Here is a 20,042-nt window from a genome sequence, read left to right as displayed (position 1 = left end):
AATTATGGATTAAATTAAGCACTGTTTTAGAAATTAAAGTTAATAAAGCTTTCTGGAACTTAAGGAATAGGGGTACGTTGTTTGTAACAATCCTTTGGCATATGATGTCTCCAGAAGAGCTTGAGAGCTCAGTTTTCCCTCTACAGCAAATACGTTTTTGATGCTCAACAGCATCACAATTCTGCAAATTAAATGACTGTGGTTTAGGCTTTCTGTGACAGCTACTGGGGTTGAAGACTTAACTGGCAGCTGCTCATCAAATAAAAGATGTGTGGCGAAGATTGTGTGAGGTTGTAAAAAAATAATGTCACCTGGTGACATACCTTCTCTTTTCAAACTTTAAGGCGGCATGAACATCACAGGCAACATCCCAAGTGTATCAAATCTAAGTATTGCTTTTTCAATTCAGTTCCTTAAAAGGGTGACAAAGTTGGATGTAGAGCTCTATGGGAAAACTCTATTGGAAAAGTAATTTATCATGAAGTCTAGCCTTTATAAAATCAGATCTTTGCTAAGGTACAAACTTGATTGAATACTGCTCTTCAAATCAGAATTTCCTCAATTCAGACAGCTTACCATTTATGGGAGATGTGGCGCAGGGCATTGTAATTATTTTGTAAGTGAAATGGTGAATGAATTAAAAGGGAAGTAAAAAATTTCCCCTATGGTTAGTAGCAGAGAAAATACCTATGCAGATGATATTAATTTTCATGCACTAATTAGATTGCAGAGATTAGGATCTTTTTGCAGTCATACCCGATTAATAAGTCACCCATGATAAAACAGAGGTTGTAGATTTTGATTTAATTCTCCATACCATGAATGGCAGATTAATTCTTAGAACAACTAAAGGGGTTTGCTTATTTGAGGTGTCCCTCAAGCACTGGAAAGTGGACAAATCAAATTTAAATTGTTAAATTTAAAATGGAATTAGCTGAATCGGAGGATGCTCTACTTCTCAACGTTCTAGAGAGACATTCAGATAATACACATTTTGGAGAGAAGAAATATAGACCGCCAAAGCTTATATGGTTAGAGAGATTTGGGGCTTTCAAAGATGTAATGCCTCAGAAATTAGTTGAATAATAGAAACAAATATTAAATATTTATAATTAAACAGATTGCAAACCTTTGAACTGTAACTTGTTACAATTTCAGCAGCTACCCAAGTACTGACATTGTCTGCATACTTTAAGAGCTTCAAAAGGTAATCATCCTGGACACAGTTTTTTGCAAAAAGATTATAGGCCTGAGTAGGCAACATCTCAGAGGCCACAGCTCTGTAAAAGACAGGCATGTACAAAATTTAAATGTTAGTTTATAAACATGCAATGAGAGACCCACTTCATTGAAAGGAAATTGTATGACTGCATTCAGTCAAACACCAATGGAGGATGAAGGCAGACATGTTTTTCTTCAACCCAAAGCCCCTGCTGAACCCTGGAAAGAGGATGTCTGGAGTTGTAGATTTCAGGAGGGGAAAAAGCTCAGGCATTTAAAAAAATTCATGCCGATCCTGCAACCCAAGGCATCATCTTGAGCTTCAGTGCGAAAGGGAGACTATAAATAAAGCAAATAAATCTTTCTGAAGGTGAAAAGGTACTACTTGGGGAAAGTGAGCATGGATAGAAAGCTTGGGATCAGAAGACTCAAAAAGAAGGGGACGCTAGACTATTAAAACAGAACAATCACAATTTGCATATATATGAACGAGCACCAGAGGTTTGAGAATTGTATCAGGTTTTTGGCCTTCAAAACCCTTGATAAATGGCCTAACTTACAGGATTAACAACCAAATGTCTGTCACACGAGCATATGGCCTTCCTAAACTTTGGGGTGTCAGGGTAAAAATAAGGTGTTTCAAAATCAACTTCTGTCACTCTACATCCTGGTATTTCTACCCTTTAAAATATCAATTTCTCTTCTTTCAGCTTTTCCTCTCTCCTAGACATGAGCACGAACCACGAAAAAACTGAACCACGCGGCTCGTGGTTCATGGCGTTTTCACGAACCAAGAACCACGAACTCCTACGAACTGGGGCAAGTTCATGAACCAGTTTGTGGGGTTTAAATGGCCCTTTCCGGCAGCTTAGCAGCTGCAGGGAAAAGGGCATTTAAACCCCTGGAGCAGCTGGCAGGCAGCAGCGGGGATCCCCCCCACAGCCTGACAGCTGGTAGTTTAAAGGGCCTCTTTCCTGCCACTTGCAACTTTAAACATTACTTCAAATATATACTTATTATTAGGTCCACTGCTATTTTTTTTCCAATCTCATCTATAATACAAAGTCTAATTTTTAATATACTTCTTTCATATTTCATTCATTACATAGCAAAAATGCATAATCCATCAGTATATAACTAGGCTGGGGAAAGCAGCCAACTTACTTTTGGTGAAGTATATTTTTGTCTTTAATTCCAAGCAGTCTTGAATTTAGAAAGTGCACTGGATGGCATTTATGGAACATTTCCTAAAACAGAAAGAATGGTGTACTCTGAGTGTCTTTTAGAACTTGCTATGCCTTCAGATAATCATGCTAAATAATCTTCTTGCTTTTAACAAAATTTCTCACATGGAGAGGAAATATCCAGTATCATGTGTTTGTTATGAATGTGCAGATCAGTCGCAAGACCCGTACCACATAATAGACATTGTTTAGCTTGAGATTCTAAACTTACCTGAATGGCCTCTCCTTTCACGTAACATGAATATGCATACACTATGATGAAACTAAGGCACAGCCAAAAGGAAATGGAGGAATCACACTTATCCTCTGTGAATATGGGTATATCATATTGTGTTGTATGTGTGGTGATCCATGTGAAAATCAGCTGACTCACACTTGACATTCTACATGTAATGAGGGGGACATACTTCATTGTGCAAGTACCTACATCATCTGTAACAGCACCTAAAGCAATGATATCATGTATGTGGAGTTCACAGTATGCTATCCAATGCTATCATCTTTGAGAGCCAGGGTATCTTTAAATCCTGAGCAGTAAAGGGAAATGGCCCGTGATGTGCCTGAGGTGTCACAACTGCTTTCTTGACACAATATACTGAAGACTGCTTGTCTGATTTTCATTCAACCACTCAATTTCTATAATTTCTATCTAGTTTTTATAACCATGTAAACACTAAATGTAAACGAGTTCTAAGGTTTACTAACTTCATGCACATACAGAAGCAAGCCCCACTCTGTTCAATGGCTCTTACTTCCAGGTAAGTGTGCACAGGATTGCATCGTTCGTTTGAACCTCATCGTCCAGCGACCTGTATTTTTCCTCCAGAATACATGAATACATTTATGTCCCATTTTACAGCATAGGGTTTAATAAAGGACATATGGATTATTAATCACGGAAAAGGTAGACATGTAAATGGTTTGGGATAGGGCTCGACAGTATGACAATATCTAGATTCTACCATGCTAAAAACATGGCCATGCAGGGAATAAGTGATTTTATATCAATTGTTTTCAGTTAAGGATTACCCACTTTTACCTGTTCTAGTAGAGTCAGCTGGCAGCAAAGCTGTTGAGCAGTGTATTCTTTTAAGAAATATGAGTCCCTCTCTGTTTTAGTACAGAAGCCTGAGAATTTTTCTGTTAAATTTGTATAGCATGGCTTTCGTAAACTTGAAACAATGCTATGTTGTCTGTTCCCCTGAGGAGGTGCAACAGTCTCATTTCCTTGTGAGAATTTCCAGTTGAAGGTCTATAGAAGAAAAACAAAAGCCATTCATACACTTTGCTCAATGAAAACTGTATTCTTTCTTACACGAACTGTGCATGTTACATTCATAACAAGCTGACAGGAACTTAATCCAATAAGTTAAATAAGTCCCAGTACTGTAAAATAATCTAATACAACTAGTTCATTTAAGAACACAGGGGAGGAGCCATGTCCTAGGATGAAAGCCTAGCATCTCCAGATAAAAGAAAGGATCAGTTAACAGGAGATACACACACACACACTCTCACTGTAAGACGCAATTTCAACAATTAATATTTACATTGCTAATATGAAACTACATTTGGATAACAATTTATTCTGGCAGAATGAACTCACCTTCTTATGCTCATGAGGCTTCTATTTGTTGTGTTCTGGATAAAAAACATGTCCCTTGCCCATTTGTGCTGTTCCATTTCCTGGCCACAGTTTACCATTCCCTATATAGGTGTTCTCTCTTCCAAGCTTAGATGCATTATTAACTATTTAGAATTAAGTTTACAGTCCAGTGCTATTCCAAGAAGGCTCTCAAAGTAGCTCACAGTATGCAATTAAAAGCAATACACAACTAAAATACCCAACACACAGCTAGCAATTCAATCCTATGAAGAGTTACAGCAACATTGATTTCAAAGGCCTTAGAATGGAGTAATTTTGCATAGGACTACACTATAAAATACCCAACAAATAACTCTCAGAAATTCTGGCAAAAACGTATTGTTTACCTAAAAGCTACAGAATATTTTGGCGGGGGGGGGGGGGAATCATGGGACTCATGTTGACCAATATCCATGAGAGTCAGGAGGATGCCGAAGGGGGTGAAATTGCCTTCTTCTCCAGAGACACCAAGAATAAACTTTCCTGGGGCTGGAGAGGACTGCTGGGGGGGGGGGGGAGAGAACATGGAAAAGATTTGCAGTTGTCAGCACCTTCTGCTGATGGATCCCTGGATCCATCCTGTTACCCGATCTTGAAATATGGTAGCTTCATCTCTAGTTTCCAAAAAATAAGCTATCAGCCTAAGCTGAAAGAACATATCCTTGGATAGTGCAGACACCCAGACATCTGATGAAATGCTGTGTCCAGAAGCACTTTGAAGCTGCAAACCTATTCCTTGAGGGCAAGACTGACACTAATGAGAACAGGCATTTTCCCTATACTGAGGACCAGTGAACAGTCGCATCTATTCCTTGTCTGAACTGAATTTTGGGCTATTGCATGTTGATCCAGTAACACTACAGATTTCAGGCAATAATTTACAGAGAACCTAGTTATACCTGATATAGAGATGAGAAATACAGTTGTATGTCATCAGCATATTGAAGGCACCATGAATCAAACCCCTGAACAACTCTAACAAGCAGCTTTACCTAGATATTGAAGACATCAATGTCTCTGCTCAGCTTTCTCCCACTCTCACTCTCTCCATTAGGTGATCAAAAGCGCAGGAAGAAGCCAAACGCAACAAGAAGAGAAACAGAAAAGCGTGCTGCTGAGGAACCTCTTAGACCAGCAGCGAAAAAGGGCCAGGGGTGCTGCCTCTCCCCGAGCGTGGACTGTTTTGGCGATAAAAAGCCACATGTGTTCTGGGGGGAAGGGCACCCTAGAGAATTAAAAGCTGCGAAACATCTCCAGTCAGCAGGCCTGTGCATACATTGTCCCATATGGGACTGCACAGAAGACCAACAATGAATCATTGGTCACTCTTCTCCTACTCTCCAATCAAGGCAATTTGCACCACAAACCTGCCTTTAATTAGCCCTTTCATTGCCATCACAACAGGCCTTCAAATGAGCTCTCTGTGTTCACTTGCTCTATCATGAGTTTTCTTCCACTTGCAATCTAGTCATCACTGCTGCTACTTCATTGTTTACAGCTCCCATGTGAACTAGGAAGAGGCTCAGGCTCTGGCTAATAGGATAAGCTGCCAAGTGTTACAGAACCCTAAAAATATTGAGCTTAATAAACCAGGAGCCAGACAACTAAAAGGATTTTCTGGCCTCAGTTATGAACTCAATTTAAAAAACCTACTGTCACCAGGATAAAGAGGAAATAAAAAGGAAAAATACTGTTCTTTTACACTGGGCAAAATAACTCACTAATGAATGAATAAAGATATCACCTACACTGTCAGTGGGCACCCATTTCATAAAACAACAGGTCCCTCAATGCATAATTTAATCCAAAAGAAATAAGCAGATAGTTATTCTAAACAGTGCACTTGTCAAATGTCTCGACTAGAGATGGGCACGAACCTGAATACGACCCCAAAAAACCCATGAACCAGCCCGGTTCATGGTTCGCGAACCAGTGGTTCGTGGAAGCTCCTTTCCACAAACTGGTTACTGGTTCATTTGGGTAGTATTGGTTTCAGAGAGGGACAGTTTAAATGGCTATTTCCCTGAGGAAATGGCCATTTAAACTTTTCCTGCTGGTTGCAAGCAGGTCCCTTTAAACTACCAGCTGGCAGGCAGTGGGGGGGATCCCGCCTCACCGCCTGCCAGCTGATAGTTTAAAGGGATCTGCCGTTTTCAAGCAGCAAGGCCCTTTAAATGGCCCATAAACCCCACCCCCACCCCCAGCCCCACCCTCACCTTCACTCCCAGCCCCACCCCCTCCTCTTGTGAGGGGTGGCAAGGCCATTTTCAGCCTCCTTCGCCGCTGCGCAGGCCCGCAGAGGGATGGAGGAGGCCAAAAATGGCCTTGCTGCCCCTCAAATGACCACTGCAGCCATTTGAGGGATGGCAAGGCCGTTTTTGGCCTCCTCCATTTCTCTGTGGGCCTGCAGAGCAGCAGAGGAGGACCACAGAATGGCAGAGAAGGCCCGTAGGGTGGCGGCGGAGGCCTGCAGGGGGGCAAAGGAGGCTGAAAATGGCCTTGCCGCCCCTCAAATGGCCGCGAGGGAGGGAGGATACAGTACGCCGCAGGGGAAGGTAAGTGTGGGGCTGGGGCTGGGGCAGTGGGGGCTGGGGTTTGGCAGTTTAAAGGGCCCTGCCACTTGCAAGGCAGGAAAGGGCCCTTTAAACTGTTAAATGCCCCTTTCCCTGCCACTGCTAAGCAGCCGGAAAGGGGCCTTTAAACCCCACGAACCATGAACTGGTTCATAACTGGCCTCAGTTCCGTGCAAGTTCGTGGTTTCTGGTTCACGAAAACCCACAAACCATGATCCTCATGGTTCGTGCCCATGTCTAGTCTTGACTACACTAACTTGCACCTTCTCTTTGGTGGTAATCCTGGCTGGCACCACTTCCAATGAAACCTCCTGATTTTAACTGCCTGATCACTGGGATATTCTGCAGTGCTTATTATTGGGCAGCTGGGTGGACAGTACATCAACAAAATCCCCACTTTGCCCTGATATCCCAATCACAGATACACACATGCATCTTGCACAATGGCCCTGGTAAATGATTCAGCACTTCTGGGTGAGATGGAGACCTCAGTTGTTTCTTAATTTCCATCATCCCTCATAGCACCAGAATGGAAAGCCAAACCCATGCTATCACAGGAGGAGGAGGGACCGTTAAACTCCTTACCCTTCTGAGCCACTGACACAGCCAATTCCGGAACAGTAGTTGTTTATCAGAACTCCAAAGTATTTCCCAGATTTATGGTATGAAATAATGAATACATCTCAGATATGTTTGAAATACTAAAAATATCACAATTGACATCCTCTTTCCCAGACTGCAATCTAGTCACTCTCTTAGAGAAATAATATTGTTGCCAGTTTACCTAGGATATCTTAAGGGTTTCTTTCATTTCATATATATTATTGCCATGTTAACTATCTTCACCAGCAATGCCACAGCTATTTCATTTCACTGCTCAGTGGCTTCCTTTATTTCCTTCTGCACTTACACTTGATCAGAAAAACCACTTTCAAACTCAGCCAATATTGGGCAAGTCATGCATCTTTTTTCTTGACTGTAGGCTACATTATAATTTCAGCAGGTTTTAAAATCATTTAACAGAGAATAGACCACTAAGTGTTTCTCCTTTTAAAAGGTAATAACATTAACTAGAAGATCACTAAAGAAACATGCAGTTTTACATCTAGCGTGTTTAAAGATTTTAAGAAACCAAATAAACAATTCCAATTAAAAATGCTCTCTTTGTGTCTAACTGCTGGCAATTTCTCTTCAAAGAAAACCCTATGTAATGTTTATTGTTTTTGCTGTTACATTGTGCCCATGTAATCTTTCATTTTGATTATTTATCATTGGTCTTACATTGCGCATGATGAAATCTTTGAATACAATTTTAATAAACACTGGGAAAATGTGTGAAGGTGTAGATCAGATGGAGTGATGTTTATACTGAGATGGACTCTAGGAAACCATTTCACTAGTGACATAGCCTTGAAACATGTTTCTTTTTTATCAGTGGAAGGTTCCAGAAAAAGGATCCAACAGTAGTGGAGCTGATTCATGGGCTCCAACTCATTGGGTCAATTAAAAAACAAGAGGAATTGAAAATTATCAATAAAATACTTTGAGCAAATAAGTGTAACTTAGTTTATTACTGAGCTTTACTTCATAATATTTTATTGAGCTAAATTGTATTTTGAATTGTTTCATTCTGTTTTTATTAGCCAAACCGTTAATGTGATATTTACTTGTTTAAAATATTTTATGTTATTTTGTTAGCTACCTGGAATGTGGGCAAAGCTAGATATTAATTTAATAATGTATAAATCTTACATATGAATGGCAGAAACACACAAGTTGAACCAATGGCAAATATTTTGCTTCTCATGAATGAACAACCTCCAAAACGTTCTATCATTGACAGCCTTGCTCAGATCATGCAAATTGAAGGCTGCGGCTTCCTTTATTGAGTCAAGCCATCTCATTTTGGGTCTCCTCTTTTTCTACTGCTTTCCACTTTTCCTAGCATTATCGTATTTTCCATAGGGGAAAAACTTCATAGGGCTTTCAAGGCAAGAGACTAACAGAGGTGGTTGGCCATTGCCTGCCTCTGCATAGCGACCCTGGTTTTCCTTGGCAGTTTCCTGTCCAAATACTAACTGGAACCAGCACTCCTTAGCTTCCAAGACCTGATGAGATAGGGCTAGCCTGGGCCATGCAGGTCAGGGCAATTGTCCTTAGGTCTTCTGAACTGTCTGGATGGACACAGGCCAGTTTACATAGTGCCACAGGGTCTAGTCACCAGTTTGGTCACCTGCTGCCTGAGATGAGTGGTCAGTATAACGCAGATGGAGACCAGAAACGCCTTCATACCAAACAATGAATGAGGCCAGCTGTCAGTTTGAAATGGTTGAGCCTCAGCACTATAGCTTTCAGAAGGTATTTAGCACATCTATGGAATAAGCTCATCTGCATAGCCATAAGGTACTCAAGAGTCACTGAAACCTGATTTGAGTATACTGTTGAATCCTGTAGCATTAAATAATCTTCTGGATGAAGATTCAAAAATATATGTTCACACATAAAATTCTCTTTGTGGCCTTCAGCACTACCCCCAAGAGATGCAGATGTAACCCACTGGCATAGAGTAGGAGAGTATATACAAAACATGGCAATGAAGCTACATACCTTTTGTGAAACATCTTTTGAGATCTTTTTGCACAAGGGAGGTTCAGATTTTGTATCCTGCTTTTCCTCCCTTTCTTCCAATATGTAACATTGAGAAACCTTATTCTGTTTCCTGCTAGGAATGTCTTGAAGCAATGACAGCAAAGATTTTCCATAGCCATTAAATGGAACCACCTACAAAGAGCACATGATTTCATTATTCAATGGATTTTTGCTTCAGGTTGTAAATGTGCTAATTTCTCCAGAATGAACATGCTTTATCAGTCATTTAGCAAACAAAATGAATGCAGCTGCATGACATCTGTTTTTCCCCTTCTCATTTCTATTATCTTTAAAATAAAACAGGATTATGCTACTGTTGCTCATGAACATCACAACTTATTTTGATTTACATTAGCACTTATCATAAGTTTACTCTCAAAATAGTGAGTTACCTTTGAAATGATAAAGGTTTGCAGTGTTGCCATAAATTCAGGGTTTATTGAAAAGTCTACAGTATAACAATCTTCAATCCAAGTCTGCAAGATTGAGAAACTGCGGTTGTACATTTTGCTAAGAAGTGAAGATTCCAGGTTTGAACTAAAAAGAAGAGTAAATTTACATTTACATCTACCACCTTATATAATTACACTGAAATATCTAAAAAAGATTATATGTTATAAGCTTATCACTTCAAAGACACAAACAATAAATGTACCTTCCTTTGTTAAAGTTTAATAGGGAAGGAAAGCTACTAAAGTCAGAAAGTATATTGTTGCTGGAAAGGAAAAGATCAGCCAAGTGGAAAATTCTTATTTTCTCAAAGATGCAATTGTATTTGATAAGCAACTTTATAAATCCTACCTAAGCTGAATGTACGTAACTGAATGTTTCTAGTTAAAAATAAAGCAATCAATCATACACAAAGGCTAGGGAGAAGGAGAATGCCACCGATTCTGTTGATGTTTCTGCTAGTCAACAGCAATTAAATATCATTTTGATGCTTACCTGGGCAAGGTGAGCCTGATTCTATCAAAAAGAAATTGCAGAAATTCATCTTGTGTGCAGAAATAACGGAATGTAAAGAGGAACTGCTGCACATAACCTTCTAAAAAAGCATTTCTGTAGAGTACAACAAAAAATGAATTTTGGAATCAAGCATAACAAACAAAACAAAAAAAGACAAAGAAAAAAACCCTGAAAAGCAATCAATCCAGCAATGTTGTCTTAATGCTGTGTTTTGTATCTTTGAAAAAATACATGTAAAAATAGAAATCTATATGTGTGTGCATGTGTGTATTCTCTATAAATGTAGACATTTCTCCTATAAATGTAGGAGAAAATGTAATAGTGTCTGGAGTACTCAGAAGAGACGCTCTCCAGGTGACCATTTTCAGCAAATGTGGCTCTCCTGGCCTTGCCCAATATGAACCAGTTCAGTAGATTCCAGGTAACTCCCTTATGCGCCAATTGTCAATATGAGAAAAGAAGCATCCTGATCTCCATGTTGAAAGTGAGGAGGGGAAAAAGATTTGATGAAGGTAAGTAAGGCAGTATGCTAGTCTGGGATTCCATCTCTCCCTTTCCTTTTGTACATGGCAGGAAGGATGTGCAGTCTCATTTGTCTGGCACAACTACTCCTTTCCTTTACTGCTCCAGCAAAGACTTCCCCTGACCAATGTAAATTACTAACATTTATTTATGAGTATTCTATTGATGGAGGATACATTATTGATGTGAGATTCCAACCTCCTGGGAATTCATCTTCCCTCACACAGCTGCTTGAGGGAGAAAGGCCAAACCGTATTAACACATTCAATGAAATCCCTTATTTAACTGTGGAAAAATTCACTTGCATGTGGTCTTTGGAATGCCATAGGTTTCTCCAGACAACACAGAATACATGAAGTTTCCCCCTGCCAATTCAGTAAGACATATTACCTCTTGTGGTAGAAGGCACTATAGAACAGGCTGTACCTGGAGTAAAGATACGCCATTAGGCCAAGTGGTGTTCCAGCTTGCAGATTCCTTGGTAGAGTTTGATAGTCACTGAGCTGGGTTTTATTTAAATTATAGAAAAGCAGCAAACTGTCCATGGAGCTGATGCCCAGGGTTTCACTTCTTGCCATGTTAACAACTGTACAAATGTCACATGGTTCAATTCCCCATTTCTCTATATACATAATCTGTAGCAAAAAGACACAAAGCAGTCAGACTGGTGCAAAGAATAAGCCACCTCCACAAAAACAAAGGTATCTAAAATAGATTTGCATATTATTATCACATTAAAGAGTTTTCCTCAGTAATGAATGAAAACACTATTCTCTTCTCAAACAGAACTTCATGTACACATTAGAACCTTACTTTGTGTACATTCAGATATTTCCAATCTGAAAGAGTGCCTGAAATTCTGTTTCATTTCAGATCAGAAATACCCCAAACTAAATAAGGCACTCCTGAATTTTTGGTATTCTTGAAATTTATCTCCCAAATTTTCAGGATTTTACTGGTTATTTTGGCCATATTCAGTGGGACCTGGTGTTTGAGTCCAGATGCCAGGTCTACTTCCATGGTTTTCACTGAAGAGTAGACCAGGCACCTGAATGCAGAAGCCAGCTCTATTGCCCACTGAAAACAGTGGAAATAGACCTGGAGTCTGGAGGCAAAGTTAATCAATATCAGGTACCCCCACCCCCAAATGGATTTCAGAAACAGTATCAGTAGTCCCAAAATTTGGGAGAAATGATAATTATGTCCTTTCTGAAATAATGAAACAATTTTTTCAAAGTCCACAATTTATCAGAGCTCCTGGATAAATTCCAGAGACTGCACTTCCATGCAATTTTCAAATTATATATATAAAGATAAAATCCAGTTAAAAAGTTCTACCACTGTCTCCAGCCATTAAAAACATAAGACAATGCATTAAACCAACGTCTCCTGTGTCCTGTTGACCGGATGCTTCTGAGATGGCCTTGTGATCAAGAAACAGATGAAGCTATATGGAGAAAGGAATCGCCTTGATTCTAAATGAAGGGGTCTTTTAGTGGTTTAGGGGTGTCCCTTTGAGAAAATGGCTGTAATATACTACACTGTCCTTCAACCCTTACATTGGATGTCTGGCTCTTCCAGAAATCCTGAAGGGTGCAGAGTGTGTCTGTACACCGAGTACACAAAGAGACATATTGCATCATACAGAAAAACACTGCAATATACATTCTCTGGATATATCCCACTTGTAATTTTGTTAATATATAGTATTTGTCTTTTCTTAACATTCTACCACACCACAATACAAACAAGAAATGGAATAGGCTATGCAGATAACAAGCAGCTTAATTTTCAGTGACTTCCACTGACTCCACTTGGAGAGAAGATCCTTCTTTCACGTGCACTGATGAAGAAACAGCAGATACAAAATTCAAATTAATAAGGAAAAATAATTTTTAAAATTACCTGGAGATAGTTCTTTACCAGTTCAAGAAACTGCATCTTTGCTTTCATTTCTTCTAGCTGTCCCCTCAGTTTGGGCAACATAGTTTTCGCTTCACAACCTCAAGATTCAAAAAGTATATTGAGAACCATTTTCTCTGCATCAGCACACATACACAGTTGCTGTAACACAATTCTTAAGTTTACAAACTTACAAGTATACCTTTGCTGCTTCTTTCTTTATGCAACAACCTTTGGTAGAATTTTACACTCTTCCTATAGTTTCTCATTTCAATCATTATCAGCTGTTCAAGTTCCTGTTGGGAAAAGCAGAGAGGGCGTGAAAACCATCTTATTTACAGAATCATGGCTAGAATAATGCCAGGGGATTGTTGCCAATTCCCCGTTCTTCACTTTTTGTAGCAGCCTCGTCTGTATTCCCACACTACATCTCATGTTATTCTTAAGAGTCTCTCTATTATTAGCAGGTTGGATCTAACATATAAAGATCCAATAGCAACCAGAAATTTATTAGGATACCTAGCCTTACTGCTAATATCTCTTTTAAAAGTTATTCAGTTTTGGTCTGGAGACTCCAATATATAGCATGTGTTTATATGTGAGTGAGGGTGGAAGAAAGAGCTTAAAAAGGATCTCAAAATCTTTATCTCCCACACTGGCACAAAGCATGGGTCAGACATCCCCATTTCAAAGTGCATGAGGCAAGCTGTTTATGCCCCACGTCTGTCCTCTCTCCCTGTCTGAAATCATTTGACTGGAAAATAAGGTGAAGATTAGTTCAATTTTATTTTGGATGCATGATGACTGCATTAAGACTTTAGCTCTTCTGGCACCACAATGAATTAGTTCCAAGATCTGAGTTGTTAATTCACAGCATACAATCAGCACATTTTCTGGCTCTGAAGTAATCATGAAGGTAAGTAGCAGTAGCTTTATGAGCTTTCACTCTTCAAAAGAGAGGGAACTATTTCCATATTCTTTTCCTGAGATGAAAAGGCCTTTTCCTGGAAATCAGAGGGAATTCACTTTCTCAGCTGAATGTAATGAGAAGTGCTCCTCCTCTGACCTTGCAAAGGACTCGAGATTTATAAAAAGCAGAACAGGCAGGGCAATCCTAAGCCTCACCTCCCCACTGTCATGTGGGTGCCCATGAAACCCTGGCACCACTCATTCCCTCCCAAAAGACTTTCATAAGCGCGCAATACTAGCACAGCAAGCTCGGCCTGGTGCAGCCAGAAGAGAATGCTCCCTAGTTGTCTTGGCAATGCTGGCAGAATCCACCAATTGCTAAGTGGATGCAGTGGACTGCACCATGAGTAAGAAGGAAAGATGTAGCCACTCCGCAGGCCAGGCTGCATTTGCCATCACCAGCTGCCAATGGTACTCTTCTGCCTTGCAGAGAGAGGGTGCACAATCAGGCTGGCTGCACCCCAACAGAGGTGCCTGCCTTGAGAGCAGCCCTACCTGGGTGGGAGGGGACTTAGGGAGCTGACTAACTCACATCCTGTCTCCCACCTCACTGGCACAAGGATTTACGCTGCAGATATGCCAGTGCCTGGCTGCAGCAGCCTGGCACAAGCAGGAAACTCAGGTGCAGCGGCACTGAAGAGAACTCCCAATGTAAGTCACATTTACAATGGCATAGCAGGCCGATAAACACTTCCAGCCCCCCACACAGGACTGCACTGTCAATGTCAATGTCAAATTTCTAATAGCCAGTCAAGTATTCAAAACAGCAGGTTTTTAAGCCAAATAAGTTAAAGTCACATAAATAACTCATAAACCCTTGAAGGAAGGGCAGGATAAAATCATAATTAATAGATAATGTTCAAAAAGTAGTTGAACATGCTTTGAATGCTTGATGAAGAGATCATTTTTGTTGTAATTATAAACAGGCAATTAAGATTTTTTACTACTAGTAGTAAGTCTGTAAATTGCTTCTAGAGTGTCTGTTTTTGTTACTGAAGCTGACTTAAATGAAGGCACCAGATCAGCATGCATGTACGAGACCCACAAAATATTTTTAAACACACATGTCGGGGGACCATACAGTTGAGCCAAAGGAAGTCCCAGGAATGTGGTTTGCTACATGGAAAGCTATTATTAGGTCTGAAGAAACAGCAATGCTCAGAGCCAATTTTGGGTTGTTCAGTTCAATTCTTCAATGAAGATTGTTCATAATTCTTCAGGATATGTTAACGTATGTTAATGAAGGTACAAAATACATTCTCCTGCATGTTACATTGCTACTTCACACTATCATTTGTCTGCCCAAATATACAGGACAAATAATTTTTAAAAATTACAGCGAGTCATTAGTGTTGTCCTAAGCAAAGTTATACCATTACAAGCCTATTGACTTCAAGAAGACATAGAAAGGTGTAACTTTGCTTAGGATGGCACAGTAAATGACTCAGAGGTGTAAAAAGTTTGATTGTTTTCTATCATTCTGCATATTTTATCATAGCACTGTTCTGAAATAGTTCATAATTGAGCAAAATTTAATGATTGGTCTAGTACAAAGGATGTTAGTTTGAGTGGTGGTAGAAGACAGCTAGAAAATCACTTGGGTGTTTCCAGATGTTTCCAGTGAGATGTGGCTGAAAGTACCTCAAAGGGAAACCTTTTCCTCCTAGCACAGGGATTTGATGGAACAGTGACTAGTTCAATGCTACTATAACGGTATCCTGCATGTTCACTTGACCCTAACCTAGATATCCTAGGCTAATCTAATCTTGCCAGATCTTGGAAGCTAAGTAGGGTTGGTCCTGGTTGATACTTGGATGAGAGACCACCAAGACTGAGGTTGCTACATATGTAAAGGCAGGCAATGGCAAACTACCTCTGAACATATCTTGCCTTATGGAGTTGCCATAAATCAGATGTGACTTGAAGCCAAAAAGCCAACTGCATTAGTCTTTTTGGACTAACTACAATCACAATGAGGACAGGCACAAAAACCCAAATCTGATTCAGTATGCCTTTCACTTACCAAAGCTTTGATGGTTGCTGAAGAATTCAATCATGTGGGGACACCTTTCTCTCTAACTATGTGCATGTTTCTTAATCATAAACATTCTTATTTTTATCTTTCTACACTGTAGGAACAAATGTTTGCTTCCCCAATTGCCCTTTTGCTATGCTATGCTACACTAGTAGCTTCTGATCAGACTTCTTGCCAGACTGGTTGATCTTCTTTTCCCCATTGATTATCCAATGACAGAGGTTTTTTGCACAAATTAAAGTATAAAAAATCTTTATGACTGCTTTGTAGAATATGTTATTTATTCAAAATAATTACATCTCTCCCTTCCAACAAGCTCAGGACAGCTTGTTTAAAACGATTTTTACAATACAACGAACTATAAAAGAAAACTACCCCCATAATTGCACCCATTAACTTTATAAGAACAGATGTCTCCTCTCCTCAATCTCCAATATCAAAACCATAAACCAAAAGCCCTGTAGAAGAGCCATATGTTACAGGCTTTCCTAACTGAGTAGGCCCACTAGAGTAAGCTTTCCATAATCTTAGTGTGTATATTCCTCAATCCAGCAGAAGAAATCCACACATGCAGCTGATAAGTAGTTCATGGCTCACCTACAGCCATATTTTCCCATCCGTAAAGACAGTTTCCCCCCTTCAACCCTACTTTATATCCCAGAAGAGGGTGAGTAACCACGATCACCCCCCCACACACCAAGTTCCTCCTTCGGAGAAAAATTTAGGGAATGTTGTAAAATGGCAAAAGTGAAAGGTGGGAGCATGAGGGCTGTGAAATGTCTAGCTGGTTTCAAAGCACAGGAATGTCGTGATAGGAGAAACTGCCCCAACCCCCAAACAGGGGAGGAAAGGACACACAGGCTCCTGTGGCCATGTCCAGCTGCCCCACCTGGGCCTTGGCAGCTGGCTTTGTTCGGCCCTGGCAGTGGTGGTGGCAGAGTCTCTGGGGCTCCATCCTGGACTTCTGCCCAGGGTCCTAGAATCATGAAGACTGCTTCTACACGACATAGCTGGGAAGAAAGAGGAAGGAGGAAGAGGCTTTGCTCACGCTACACTTTCCCTCCTCCAGTTCCCTCCCACTTATTACAGCTAACCAATAGAAGTAGGGCTTTACCAGAAGCCTTGCAATGTAAGAGATCTTAGGATAACGTCTGGGGAACCGAACAGATTGATATTTACAAACAAACTGTAATCTGTTATGTATGTTCAGCAGACTAGGGTTTGTGTAGCAAACTTGGTTTAAACAAATTCCAGTTTATCATGGCATCAGAATGCACTCAATATATAAGCTACACTTTACACTATGTATCGGTGCTTATGCACGAATTAGGAAACATTGTATGTAAGACTACTTTATTTACTTTATTGATACATCAATTTTCTCCCCAGTGAGGACTACAAGTAGCTTACAACATTTGCCCTTCCTTTATTTTATCCTCACAACAACCCAGTGAAGTAGGTTAAGGCTAAGAGTGTATAATTGGCCCAAGAACAACTGTAACCTAGGTTCTTTCTCTTAAAACAAAACCTTAAATTTAATTCAATGTAAGTTTTTGATCTATTAAAGCCAGGGTCACCTACCTTTACTTGAAAAGCTGTGCTGTCCCCCAAGACAGAGATGACTGAAGGCTACATTAGTTCTGTTCTTTGATAACTCCACTAAATCATAAGTGCATTAATTCCATTGTTCTTGAGACCAGACTTTGTATTTTAGTAGGCAAGTCAAAAGTAAAAGCTCTTTAATTCAAGGCATGTCTCCTATGAGACCTCTGGTAAGAACTTGAGTTCTCTAGGCAGTAAATTATACAAAAAGGGTATGCTAAATTTGTAAGGTTCATTTTAAGGCTCATTTTAAGATCATACAAAAAACAACTTGGTACCAGTAGTCTTAAAGGAAGAGAGTTTTTGGATCGAAGGCACTGAAATTTCAAAATGCCTTGAGGGGTTTTGGTTGTTTTGGCGAACAATCTTTCTCAATATACACAGGCAGAAAGAACAAATTAGAGTTGTGCTTTTCAATAAATACTCTCCATGGTCTTAGTTCATTACTCTAGGACAAATTATGAAGCACAAATTCCCCATGCCTATATTGATCGTATGTTGTACAGACTATAAGTCTACACAGGTATGCAGCAAAATTGGTCTTGGAATAGTATGGAGTCTATCTTGCAAGGACTGGGGGAACTGGAAGAGCGGATATGCACTACTTTAGTTTTGGATAAATTAAAAGAAACCTCCTTTTTGCTCCATATTACATATCACCTCTATTTTAAGTACACGTGAATTTTTAAGATCTATGTAATAATCAAGACAGGTACCATTCTTTTGGCATGTGTGTTTTGAGTTCCACTTGCTTTTTGTTTTCCAAGTTTTCTTATGTAGTTGTGAACTTCCAAACTAAAACATTCAGAACCATAGAATGCACTCCTCCAACCAAGATGACAATCAGGCAGTTCAGATGTGTAAGGAAAGTTGGTACAATTATTTTCCTCTGCCTTTACTGGGATCTCTTCTTCTAGTAAGCTTTCTTCTAGCAAACCTGGACTGAGGTAACATTTACTGGTCTGTAAACATTCTTCTTTGGTTTCTGTTCCAATCACCTGCGATCTGGTTTCACAGTCAATGTTATCTTGTGAAAGGTAGTCTACTTCAAAACCAGGAAATACTGCTATAGCTATAATAAAAATTGCATTTGTGTTAAAATTTACTTAAAAGGATAAAAAAGGGTAAGACATAATAGTTATATTTCTATGAATGGCAGTTTCTGTCAAGCCAGAGATATCTTCATTACATTCACTGTATTGCAGCACTATTTAAACAGCCCTTCACAGAATGGGACACAATGGCTTTCCCCCCATACAAGCCTAGCAGATTGCCTTCTGCAGGATGGGCTTCCATATATTAATCTGACATATTTATATCCTGCCATATCTCCTTAGGGTCAAGGTGGCTAACAAAGCAATAACACGCTGGAAAACCATAAAATCCGTATAACAGTCCATCAACAAGATAAAAACAACATACAAGAAAAAACAGGACCAGATCTGCCAGAACAATTACTCTCTACATATGCTCTATGAAATACAACATTTTACATGCCTTCCTGTAGAGCCTTAGGCTGTGAAAAGAGTTTAAAGATAATAACCAACACTTTGATCTGAGCCCAGAAGCAAACAGGTAACCAGTACAGCTGACAAAGCACTGAAGTTATACATTCTGAGCAGCTGCCCCCAGACAGAAGCCTTGCTGATGCATTTTGTACCCATCAAAGCTTCTGAGATCTCTTTAAACGAGTTGCCAACACCAGGCTTGGAAATTGCTGGAGATTTGGAGAAGGATCCTAGAGAGGGCAAGCTCTTCACCGGGGTATAATGCCATACATTTCATCCTCCAAAACAGCCATATTCTCCAGGCAAGTGATCTGTTATCCTTTAATTCCAGATCTCCAGGCCACACCTGGAAATTGACAGTCCTAAGCAGAGATGGGCATGAACCGCATTACGAACGTCAAAAACCCACGAAAATGGCGATCACGCAATCGTGACCCGGCGGATCGTGATTGTCCACGGCCAACAATCCAGCGGTCAGGAGAGGCCTGGATCGTGGCGTTCGGGCTCGGTTCGGGAATCCAGACACTCAGGCGCCAGCAATCTATTCCCCTGGCAACGGAGCCAGGGGAATGCCTGAGCTGTGTTTGCCCTCCTTCTGTCGCCCTGGAAACCCCAATGGAAGCTCACCAGGCTTGGCTGCCACCAGCCTCAACCACGTTCCTGCCCTCGGTGGGAATACCAAGGCGCTCCACTTTGGCCTGGCGGGAGGGCACATGGGGGGTGCCACCAGCGAGCGGCGAGACCCCCCGCCTCCTCCCCGTGCCCACCAGGCCCGGCAGCCGCCGGCATCACCCACTATTTCTGTATCGCTGGGAAGGGAACAGCGGGGTGCCCCTCTCGCCTCCACGATCCGGTTCAGGAACGGGAGATGTTCGTTGCTGTTCGAAAATTCGGGATCGTGGTCTGCACCTAACCACGATCCTCTGGATCGTTAATTTTTTGGGGTTCGTCACAGTGACTTTAAGACACAGAAACATAGAAGAAACACAGACACATACAGCTGGAAGGGATCCCAAAGATCATTGAGTCTAACCCCATGCACAATGAAGGAAATTCACAGCTACCTCCCACCACTCACTGCTCTGTGCCCAGAAACAGACCATTGTAATGGACTCTACATAAGTCTGCTCTTGAAGTCAACTTGGAAACTCCAGTTGATACAGAATGCTGCAGTTCAATTGCTATAAGGAGACAGAAGTAGTATGC

At 40.5% G+C, this 20,042-nt stretch overlaps 1 protein-coding gene across 1 annotated transcript in view; it reads right to left on the bottom strand.

Annotated features, from left to right (window-relative positions):
* Positions 1–20,042, bottom strand: part of KNDC1 (kinase non-catalytic C-lobe domain containing 1) — a 90,476-nt gene that overhangs the window by 13,912 nt on the left and 56,522 nt on the right. The window contains exons 17-26 of the mRNA XM_054983134.1: positions 18,045–18,400; positions 12,925–13,018; positions 12,726–12,823; positions 11,247–11,455; positions 10,278–10,391; positions 9,725–9,869; positions 9,291–9,464; positions 3,505–3,717; positions 2,386–2,468; positions 1,130–1,280 (exon numbers count right to left, since the gene is read on the bottom strand). Of these exons, the coding sequence (XP_054839109.1) occupies positions 1,130–1,280; positions 2,386–2,468; positions 3,505–3,717; positions 9,291–9,464; positions 9,725–9,869; positions 10,278–10,391; positions 11,247–11,455; positions 12,726–12,823; positions 12,925–13,018; positions 18,045–18,400 (1,637 nt within the window). The remainder of the gene's footprint in view (positions 1–1,129; positions 1,281–2,385; positions 2,469–3,504; positions 3,718–9,290; positions 9,465–9,724; positions 9,870–10,277; positions 10,392–11,246; positions 11,456–12,725; positions 12,824–12,924; positions 13,019–18,044; positions 18,401–20,042) is intronic.

This window comes from Eublepharis macularius, chromosome 6, assembly GCF_028583425.1.
Source record: "Eublepharis macularius isolate TG4126 chromosome 6, MPM_Emac_v1.0, whole genome shotgun sequence".
In the NCBI taxonomy this organism is placed as follows: Eukaryota; Metazoa; Chordata; class Lepidosauria; order Squamata; family Eublepharidae; genus Eublepharis; species Eublepharis macularius.
The sequence above is the reverse complement of the archived record's forward strand: the minus strand, read 5'-3'. Positions and strand labels throughout refer to the sequence as shown.